At 42.2% G+C, this 11,397-nt stretch overlaps 1 protein-coding gene across 1 annotated transcript in view; it reads right to left on the bottom strand.

Annotated features, from left to right (window-relative positions):
- Positions 1 to 215: 215 nt before the first annotated feature.
- sema3h (sema domain, immunoglobulin domain (Ig), short basic domain, secreted, (semaphorin) 3H) overlaps positions 216 to 11,397 on the bottom strand; it is a 114,074-nt gene continuing 102,892 nt past the window's right edge. Inside the window, exons 9-18 of the mRNA XM_076090669.1 lie at positions 7,995 to 8,064; positions 4,658 to 4,802; positions 4,416 to 4,505; positions 4,085 to 4,214; positions 3,863 to 3,951; positions 2,917 to 2,958; positions 2,099 to 2,256; positions 1,494 to 1,555; positions 946 to 1,088; positions 216 to 683 (exon numbers count right to left, since the gene is read on the bottom strand). Of these exons, the coding sequence (XP_075946784.1) occupies positions 216 to 683; positions 946 to 1,088; positions 1,494 to 1,555; positions 2,099 to 2,256; positions 2,917 to 2,958; positions 3,863 to 3,951; positions 4,085 to 4,214; positions 4,416 to 4,505; positions 4,658 to 4,802; positions 7,995 to 8,064 (1,397 nt within the window). The remainder of the gene's footprint in view (positions 684 to 945; positions 1,089 to 1,493; positions 1,556 to 2,098; positions 2,257 to 2,916; positions 2,959 to 3,862; positions 3,952 to 4,084; positions 4,215 to 4,415; positions 4,506 to 4,657; positions 4,803 to 7,994; positions 8,065 to 11,397) is intronic.

Genomic DNA, 11,397 nt, shown 5'->3' with positions numbered 1-11,397 from the left:
AAGAATGCCTTTTTTGTTTGTAGATAAGTGCATGCGCATGTCATAGTCTCTGTACATACAGTATGTGTGTGTCTCAGTGTATAAGTTAAGTGTGTGTGCATGTACATGTATGTGTCTTAATGTGGACATTAACATAAATGTGTACGTGTGTGTGTGTGTGTGTGTGTGTGTGTGTTTAAGTCACTGAAAATTTGCCCTCCTGTTCCGCGACACATTCAAGCGCTCCTCGGTGCCCTCTGCTGCGGCTTGCTCCTGCTCTTCCTCCCCGCTGCTCTTGCTCCTCCTCCTCCTCCTCCCCCTCCTCCTCTTCCTCCCCCGTGCTTGTGCCTCTCCCCCCTCTCTTTCTCCTTCTTAGGCTCCGCCATGATATCACCATGGCGACGCTGGTTGCGTGGGGGGCGGTATCCCAGGGCCCGACAGTGCTGGCCGAGGTTCCCGGGGTGAATCAGCGCCATCACGTCCTCGTACCAGGGCTGGGATCCGGCGCTCTGATAGGAGGAGGCGGACCAGGAAGCAAGGAGGCGATTGGCTGAGGGGCTCCAGACGGCGAGGCGGACAGTGACGGCGGTCCAGTGGTAGCCGTGCTCCTCCACCTGGCAGTGGTAGACGCCGCCGTGAGACAGCTCGGCTTGACGAATCAGGACGCCCCGCTCGATCACCACAAGCTGGTCACCTGTTACCACCTGGAGAGAGACAGAAAGAGAGAGAGAGAGCAGATGAATGCTCAGTACTTGTGTTTTTGTGTATTTGGCAGTCTGGCTAATGTCATAAAACAAAAGTTATACACTTGCAAGTACTCTGCTCTGTCTTTGCAGTTATTAGCAGATGCTGTGATTGAAGAAAGTGATGCTACATATATTGTTAATTAAAGTAGATGGGTGGTATTGGAAACTAGACAAGTTTATCCTCCAGTACGTGTGTGTGTGTGTGTGTGTGTGTGTGTACCTGGTTGAGTTCAGGACTGTTCTCTCCAGCCTGTTTGTACCAGGTAACAGCAGCGTGTCTGGATCGGGGCAGACACTCCAGGTAGGTGCTGTTGCCCTCGGCAACCATCATCATCCTCTGTTCCGCCTCCACCTGCAGCCCGGCTGCATGACATCGAGAGAGAGAAACGACAGCTTAGACATCTGTTTCATGTTCCATTTGAATTCTGATGGCTTTCCTTTTGTTATATTATTGATATTTCTGCCTAGTTTACGAAATACATTTACATTCAGCGTTTATTTTCAGTGTGTTTTACTCATTTGTGGAGTTTATCTGGATGTTCTCAGGATGAAGGGGAGCGGTATGACATGCCGATTGCAAAGCTCCCTCGTCACATATTCAATGATATATTTGTTATGTTGGGCCATATATTAAATCTTACTAGTATCTTACTGTAGCTGAGGCATTATTACAGTAAAGCTCAAATGTTACAGTAATTGCCTGCCAAAGGTTACACCACTGTGACTGTATCTGTAAGTATTGCTGAATGAACATAAATAGCTCCTCACCTCCTTGTCTGACACACTGAGTAAGTGGATCCTCATCCTCCCCTAAGTGACGAGCGTTCCTTCTGTGGGGAAGAAGACATCAAATTACAGTTAGAAACAGAGAAGTACAACCTGCTACTCGCCCAACTTCATTGTTTGACTTGACGAACAATACACTGACAATACAGACATATGAATAATAAAGTCAAATCCACTTGGGAGAATAAATTTGCTCGGCAAATCTGCCTTTCACATTATTGGATTTTGTGTGTGAAAAGTGATAATTTTGGCTGATGGTGATGATGGTGGTACTATAGGAAAGGGAAGGGCGTCACCATAAACATTTACAAATTTAGTATTTGTCCTAATTTGCAAAGGAGCCACGTGTTGGTCTAATGGAAAAAATGCTGAAAATCGAATCAGAACGATTTGAGTTCAGATGCAATTTGAGCCACATTTCAAAGTATCAACAAATCTGGTTTAGATCTGATTTGTGAAGATCGATTCCATGTGTTTTTCCTTTGCTATTCAGTCTTTAGAGGGGAAACAATATGTACTCGTAAAATATATCCAACATGGCCAGATTAGTGTTGTTTGGATGAACAGATCCAATTCGTCATGCCTACCTGCGTACGGTGGGCATGTAAGGGCTGCAGGCGTGTCCGTCCCAGGTGCAGTAGGGGTCTCTGGCTAGGCAGCACTCAGCGCAGGCCTGACCGTACAGCTCACACTGGTATAGCGCCAGCTGGGACACACCCTCCCTGGAGCCCACAAACAACCACTGCTGGAGGAGGAGGAAATGAGGAGCGGGATGAAACATAGAAATAGAGATGCAAGAGAAAGCAGGGGGATGAAGGAGGCAGAGGGAAGAATGTTAGGGGAAGAGGAAGAGTGAATGAAGTGAAATGAAGGAGAGCCAAAAGAGAAAGAGGGCATTCTATTTGCTCCCGAAAAACAGTGAGAGGCATTGACAAGTTAACAACTAAACCAGATATGTATTCACACATCCAACTCACACTGTAACAATTTCACTGTGTGACTACAAGGAGTGTGTGTGTGTGTGTGTGTGTGTGTGTGAGAGAGAGAGAATAAGAGAGAGAGAGATACAAGGTGATGCTTTCTTTTTGTAATCTCGATGTGTGTGTACCAGCTTCAGATTTTTATTTCATGAAACCTGGACTACTTTAATAATGCAAAGTGTATTTCTGTGTGTGTGTGTGTGTGTGTGTGTGGCTTCCCTTCATTACTGCACCGACTGAGGTAGGGTAACCATAGCAACTGGTGATGAAGCTGTCCTTGGAGATACAAGGTGGAGAGATGAGTGATAAGTGTGATGTTGTGCACGTTCGTGTGAGTGTGTGTGTGTGTGTGTGTGTGTGTGTAGGGGAGTTTGGGAGTTTGGAAGTTTGAAAGTGAGTTTCTGTTTCTCTCTCTCATTTGTTACCTTTTTCTTTGAGAGTGTCATGGCTGTCACGGGTGATTTGTGCTGCGAGAAACAGAGAAAAGAGAATCAAGTTTAACTTGAGACAAACAAACAAAAAGGTATTGTTGCACTAGATAGAGAAACAGGCAGACAGCTAGATAAAAGGAAAGGTCAACGAACATATTGAATTAATCGATAAGGAAAAAATAAGGAATTTGTCTGAAACTCTTTGGGTGCGGCTGGAAACCACAATAATTCTAAACCGTGTAAAATAATTTAGAGGACTGATCTCATAGTCTGGTAATCATCCATATCACTTTAATAGGGCTTTACAAAGCACACACATATATAATGGAAAGCAGAGAAAACAAACTCAAACTTCGCTCAGACAAAGAAATCTCAGCCACATCTGTCAGGAGTTGTTACTTGAACTTGAGCCTCCAGTGGAATTAATATTGAGCTGAACTGTGAACATTGTGAACTGTGGTCTTTTACAGTCTGACATGATAACTATGTGCAGCTGCACAATTTATGCAAAATGTGTCTGAGCGTTTTGGATCAAAGTCTTTGCTACATTTAAAGTGAATGGTATACAGTGTATGTATTTGTGTTCGGTTCATGGCTGGGAAACACAACATACACTACAATAGGAGATTCGATCATGCTGTTTCCTCTATGTATTCACATTTTAAGGAGCATGCCATTGTTTTTGCATCTTTTTAATCTTTTTAAATATAGCATGCTTGACATTTTTGCTGACAATTTGCAATGTCAGCAATGCATGCTGTAGTGTTCCAGATTGTTTAAGCTATTGGTTTCCATTTATTTCCATATTGTCTGAACAGTATGCCGACCATTGAAACTCCTACAGTACACAGTAGTCAATAAAATATAATAAATATGGTGAAACATGCAAAATCATTGGTATGTAGGTTACGTGTTTTTGTACACAAAGAGTTTTCTGTACCTGAAAGACCTGCAGCTGCTCCAGAGTGACCTCCTGACTCTGCCCGTGTTCTCTGGGCAGATGGATGGCCTTAAGAACGAGGCCTGAGTCTGCAGAATTTAAAAAAACGGAACGTTTATTGCGAGAAAAAACAACCCAAAACACACATTGGTGTTAGAATGCAAAGCACACAATCCTAAGCCCTCTAAAACTTTGTGAAAATGTGCAGCGCACACACTCTACCTGTGCCGATGAACAGGACATCGTAGGTGCTGTCCACGGCCTCCACTCTGTCCACCAGCAGTTTGCTGAATTTATAGTGAACACCCACTCTGACCAGGAGGGGGCGCTCTCCCAGCGGCAGCACATTTTCCTAAAACAGTGGGACAGTTGTGTCATGTTTATGAACAATGTGATTTATTTTATTGTCACTACTGTCGGCTACTTTAATTCCTTCATCTCACTTAAGAACTGGGACAAAAATAGAGGTAAAGTATTGACCCCACTCTAAAATAGGCCACAGTCTAATTAAATTAGATTGATGTAATTTAATAAAGTGAAATATCAGCTGAACCTGCAGCAGCGGGTGAGTCCTGCTGAAGAAGATGACGTCGTCAGGATATTCTCTGGTCGAGCTGTAACTTCCATACGTGCTGCTGGGACACTGAGAGAGAGAGAGAGAGAGAGAGAGAGAGAGAGAGAGAGAGAGAGAGAGAGAGAGAGAGAGAGAGGAAAAGTAAAGGATCCGAATGTCTGGAAGAAACTGAGAATTTCTTTTTCAATACATGTGGTGTAATTGAACTTTAAGTAACTCACAGTTCCTGGTCGTGGATAGGGCACCTTGCCTGTGAACTCTGCCCACTTATACTGAGGTCCCTCCTTATGGAGGAAGTTTCCCTTGAAAGCTCGAACCACATCTTCCATTCGGTAAACGCACACTGCTGAACCGTTCAGGATATCACTGAGACCAGAAAGAAAGGGGAGTCTCATTCATCACAGACTCATATGATCTTTCCATCCTCCAGCGGCCATGAATCAAAACATAACCTGAGCTTTGATGAGTTGCAATGGTCTGACAGCAGTAGATTAAATAAGAAAGTGATATGCTATATGTATGGACAGTATGAAGAGCTGTGAGTCATTGTGGCTTTTCAGCTTGCTTGTCAAGACTGATGTGGTTTCAGCACATCAGTCCCCACCACAACACATCCCATCCACTGCAGTTAAGATCAGGGTCATGTTTGGGCTAACTGTATCTGGGTTACAGATTCAAGTTGTGTTCGACGAGCAGAGTGGCTAGAAACAGAATAATAGAAAGGCAGTGTGGTGATGCATCAGGGTGGTTTCCTTCAGCTCAGATAAATAACACATACACATGTTTGGTCTAGTTTTTCTCTGGAGGGAAGTTCTCTTTTCTCCACTAAGGTCAAAGGGTCACACTGAGGACCTGTAGATGGGATGGAGTTTATTGCTAAATTGCACCTCAGAAAGGACAAATTCTTCCAACATAAGCTTAAAACCCCCGGTGGCCTTGGTGAATTTGTATGTAGAGTGAATTAACAAAAGAAAACCAGAAAACAAATCAGAAAACAATGAAATCCGGCAGCGAAATGCTGCAATTTTTCAAGAAATAAGAAATATGATCACTGGTGTCCGAGATGGCATAAGTGATGTGTGAGAATCCAAACGTGTGGACAGAAATAGTTAAAGAATTTAGCTGTTAAATCTGAATTTCAATTCCTCACATTTTTTAATTATTTGACCGGGTATGATATCTTAGATGAGATACCCAAACAAACATATATCGGATGTATGAATGAATAAGCAGATAAGTTAATAAATGAACACTAATGAGTGAGTGAATGAATGAAAACAAATGAACGAGTGAATAAACACCAGCTTCTCCAAAACAGCACCGTACCCAAAGAAATCTCTCTGTTTATCTCTAGCATGTGATAGATGGTGAATCGAATTACGAAATGATCAAATGAAAAACAAAATGATACAAGCAAACAGTGGCGGACAGATCCACATTCTACACTCTCGACTTCATCACACGGGACAAAAAACCGTCTGTGTGTGGACTCATGAGTGAACCAGAGGGAGAAGTTTCCATTCGGAGGGAATGACCTTTCTGCTCCCAGCAGTTCTGTGGTTGGGACCCCACCCTGAGTGATGCTTTGGGTTTCTATCCGTTCCCCACTGAGATTCCAGACACTTTCCAAAACCCAGAACGAGACCAACTCCCTGCTCCGCCGTGCCAAATGTCGTCATACAGCTGCTGCTACTGTAGAGCTCTGCCGTCCGCCTCAGAAACTGGGTTATTTTAAGAGCGTGTGGTGCCGTCGGTAAGTTTGGAGGAAATGAGAAACTGCAGTTTGCCGCTCCCTCGTCATTTGTTCTGGCTTTTCCTCGCTTTATATTTCCCCCCACTTTATTACAGCCAGTGCTTATTTTGGTGCTCCCGACAAAGAATCAACTGATTGTTTTTTCCTTGCTATTAGATCCCCGTTATTGGCTGAGATACACGTTACTATTGCTTAGCTGTTGTTTCACAATAATGATGGACAGCACGGTTTGTCCTGTGTGTGTATGTGTGTGTAAGACGCAGTCCGTTGTACCTCATCCATTTCCCTCATCGTATCAGTCCACAGACAGAAGGGAAACAACAGGGAAGCAAAGGGACAATCAGCAGGAGAAAGAGACTCAAGCTGCAAACAGCTGTTTCTACCTGCCTCCCTCAGCTGATTTTAGAGAATCGTTCATGAATTTAAAATAAATCTATAGCTCTGACAAGGCTGTGATGTTGTTTATGAATGATCCTTTGTTTCATTACTACAGTTTCCCGTCCCTGCAATGATTCGACTGTGAGATTGTCAGTCAAATCAGGCTCCTTAGATCGGAAAGTAAAATATTTCACTAATTGGTGTCACCTCTACAGTGTATGTATTGTATCCGTCCACCTGTTATCTGTCTTTCACTGAGTCAGTCTTAGTGAGAGCCTCTCTTTTTTCTATCCATCCGTCTGTCTGACTTCTATGGTGCAGTTTTATGTTTGTGTCATTGCTCTGTCCCAGACGGTCTGTCTCACAACAACATGCGAGCAAATAACCATTTTGTAGATGCTCACAATGCATATTGTCTATGGACTCTCATCAAACCCTTCTCAGTGCTGCTTCATATTTTCATTGCTTTGACTTGTTTTTCAATAAGGTTTCTAGTTGCACAGCCTGTTGTTCTCGTTCGACAATGCATTTTGTAAGCAATTTGTCTTCATGTTTTTTTTTCTGCTAAATTTCAAAGTTTCTTGTGGTCTCATCGAAAAAGATTAATTTCGAAGAACTTCCAGCTTTGTTGGGTGCAATAATTCTCCATATGATAACATACATCTGTTTTATATGAAAATAAAAACCACTGCCTCTCTATTTCCTGTAAAACGTTACTTTTACTCTTTGAAAATGTTTTAGTAGAATTATTCCAGTTATTCTAATAACAGTATCGGAAACGCCTCCGATATAGTCTGAAATGGTGGATCGAGTAAATTACAACATTATCATGATATATTCAAATGTAATCTTGTAATATATATATTTTTAGCGAGAAACTTGAATAAATACAGTTGTTTGAAGGAGATGTAACACGGCAATAACATAACATAACAATATTTAAACAGTTACAGTACCCAACACTGCTACTTGGGGGCACAAAAGTGCAAAGTTGCCTCATGCAGCACCAAGTAGTTCGATTTTCAACCCCCTCGATCAACAATCAGTGTTTGTGAATGTAGTATAAATGTTGTCACATATGACACCTATGAGGCCTTATGTAGGAGATGAAACACCTTCTCTTCTCTTTAATCTAGAGTTGTTTCTTTTACACGCAGAGGAAGAAGGTGCTTGCTGTACTGCACTGTTGCACTAAAAAGCTGATACATGCAGGGGTTGTTAATCAATACAAGAGGCTCAACCCATTTCTTTACACAATGAGCGATCTCTAAAGGAATGAAAACTCTCCACCCAGTGGAAACTAAAGACACACCCAGTGCCTCCCGCCCACCGTCATACTGCTGCTTTTAACTCTTAAACTCTTGTGCACAGATTTCAAATTGCCATTTAATGTTACTAAAGTGTATTCCCTTGTTTTCTGCGCATACCTAGAGGTGGTAAACAGGCCGTAGATGAGAGGGTTCTTCTTGTCTTTCGCCTGGAGGATAAAGATGTCTTCTGGATTGAGGGAACAAGGAAAAGAGGGAGTAATCAGGAAAAGGAGGGGAGGGAAACAAAAAGGTAAAACATTATTTGAGCTGGAGTGAAAACTATAACAGTGTCTGAACTATTGGAAAAGTTGTGTTAGTGTTGTACCTGCATGTGTGTTTGTGCATCTATCAGTCTGACTGTGTGACAAATATTGTCGGGCATGCTGGCAGCACGGCTGACTATAGCTGCTTGTAATGAACCTGTAGCCATTAATTACCAGCCACAATGGGAGAGCAGAGCGCCACAGGAGAACATCACCTGCTGTCACACACACTAACACCACACCTCAGCCTTCACTCTCCATTTCAAACACAGCGAATGACATTTGGTCCATTTTTTCTCACTCCGACTGCGGTGCCTCACACAGCGTTATCAGGTGGAGAGAGGATTTTCACTTTCTCCATCTGTCGGTCTTCAGACGCCTCTTGCATTATGGATTTTTAAAGTGTGTCCTGACATTTGAGAAAATACACCGATTGGCTCAATAGCAATATTTATATTTATACATAATGAGATGTATCATACACTAAATGTCTGATCTTGACCAATTAAAAGAGATGATGAATCTTTGCATGCAGCTTTGATAAATTACACTTGTTATAGTTCCATACCTTGGCATAATAGCAACACTCTGGACGAAGATATTATGTTTAACAAATTGCTGTTCCATAAAATCTGTATCCTGTAGTTTCTCTCGTTGAGCTAATCACTTTCATTTTCCCAAATTACAGAGGAAATGAAGTAGAAATAGAAATAGATGAAAATATGAGCGAACAGATTGACAGGAATACACACAAGAAACAGTTGGTGAAAGTCAGGAGTAAATGTCTTCTCTGCAACTAACAAACTTGCAAACGAACATACATAAAGAACTGTATTTGTTTACAAAACTCCATGGGGTGTGAGTGCGGTATTCCTGACTTTTGGCCTAACTCCTTTCCTTCAAGTTAAATTGACATAAAGACTAGTCCATGAATCCAGTCATCCTCACAATACACACTGAGTGGTCAAATAGACGCCCTATAATCGCAGCACAACTCAGTGTGACATGTCAGACACTGCTGGTTATCAACATTTTTGTCCTAATATTTCTAGTGTTGCTCATCGTCGTATAATTCAGTCGTCTGCTGTCACAGCACAGTCAAGGCCTTGCCTTTCACTGTTTATTTACATAAATAAATCCCAGTTTTTTTTTACTTTGCGCTTTTGTCTCAGATAAGAGTTGGGAATGTTTTCTTCATCTTGGTGGAAGAACAGAGCTCTTTGTTTTCTGTGTGGCATATTCTATAAATACATGACTTAACTCGGCTCTCAGGGTAACGTGGGACAAATAACTTTAAAAGTCTTAGAAACTCTATAAAAAGGTTTTAACCGGAAAGTACTCAGGTTGATGTTGAGATACAAAGAGTTTGGCAACCTTTGCAGCAACAAAGGTTGAAAAAGAATGTTCAAAACAAGGTGTGGATGTGCTCGACATGTCTCTGCCTTTATTCTCAACTCCTTGTTTCCTCTCCTCTCCTCCTCTCCTCTCCTCTCCTGTCCTCTCCTCCTTTCCTCTCCTCCTTTCCTCTCCTACGATGAGGCAAAGATGTTATTGCGGTGACAGAGAAAGCGAAGCAGATCACTGTTCCCACATTCCTGACGTTCCTAGTTGCTTCAGATGGCCTCCATGGAACTACAGCCCTGCAGGAAGTCTAATCTCATCTCATCACACACACACACACACACACACACCACACACACACTTGCCACACACAGCGAAAGATTCGGAAGCACATACGCATCAAACAGAGAGAAAAACCAGCACCTATGGACACATGCATGCACACACACACACACACACACACACACACCAAACTGCAGGGACCAAAGCACATAGTCGAACACACGCTGATACTGTACGTATGGACACACATACAATCAGCAGGCCCCTTGGGGCAGAGCAGAGAGGAATATAAATGGGTAGTCTGCAGCCTGCAGCGTACACATTGCTCACTCCCTCCATCCCTTATTTAATGTATCACTCCTTCATTATTACGTTTTCTTTAGCACTTCTCCTGCTTTTAAATGACATGCAGAGCTCTCATTTGTGCAGTTATCTCTCTCTTTACTTCTGTTCCTTGCTCCATATCATCCCTCCTTCATCTCTTTTCATGAATCAAAACCCTTATCATCTCTCCATTTTCTTTTTTCTCCTTCTACTTGTCTTAAAGGTTGTTTTTTTTATGGCAGTTCTGCTTTGTTACTCTGGATGTGCTCTTTGGTGAACGCTTTCATCCAAAGCACCTCAATGTTTTTTTGAGGAAAGGATGAGCCAGAGTCAAAAGAAGGGCATCGAAAGATGTGCATCAAAACCATAAGGACTGAGTTTTATAGCCAGTCAGCCTGGTGGATGCCATTACTGTACAGATGAAATACAGACTCCCTTTAAACCTGGTGGGAGCATGTGTAGCAAGTGATCAGATTAGGGTCTGAAACCCCCCCTGATAAAATCACTTTTGAAAATGTAATCACTGCATTTTGTTTTCTCCTTTATATCTAAACAGAGCAATGTAGAATAAAAACATAACAGGCTATAAACTTTAACAAACCGGGTGTTTCAAAATGACTGGAAACAGGGGTTTGCTGCTTTGATACTCCGACTGTTATTAATGAAGTCTGCTAAAATACTTTTGAACCGGATGCCGGTACAACCTAAGCATGAAACACAAGCACATGACATAATAGAATATTGTCCCGACACCTTAATATAATATAATGATATACTGTATTTACTTGGGCACAGTGGTGCTTTGAGTTAAATGTCAGCATGCTAACCTGCTCACGGTGATAATGCTGATGTTCAGCAGGTACAATAAATGTAAACAAGGTGGACCAACCGACCGACTGACACTGCCATGCACGCAGCCAGCATGACAGGTAAATGCCTGTACACTTGCTGGCAAGGGAAAGAGAAATGTGAATGTACTGTGTATGACAAAGTGTTTTAAAGCCTGGTAGAAAAGAGGAGCACGTAAAGTTAATATAATCTGTTCAATATTGAAAAAGTACTGCGTAAACTTAATATAAACTTTGGTAAAGCCTGTCGGGGGAAACTCTGAATCCCTGCCTTCTGCTTGAAAGTAAGTCAGAGTCTCTTTCTTCTCAGCACCTCACTGTGCATTCAGCTTCACATGAAAACTTTGGAAGACGCAGCCAGAACAACATTTTTCTTTTTCAGACTTTGAACACGATGTCTCAGTTATTTACAGCTCAGCTTGGCAAGAATTCACTCTAATCTCTTCGTGACAAGTACGAATG

The sequence above is a fragment of the Anarhichas minor genome, unplaced genomic scaffold (genome assembly GCF_050575085.1).
Source record: "Anarhichas minor isolate MPS153535 unplaced genomic scaffold, ASM5057508v1 ptg000003l, whole genome shotgun sequence".
Lineage (NCBI taxonomy): Eukaryota > Metazoa > Chordata > Actinopteri > Perciformes > Anarhichadidae > Anarhichas > Anarhichas minor.
This window is presented reverse-complemented; position numbering and strand designations above follow the sequence as displayed.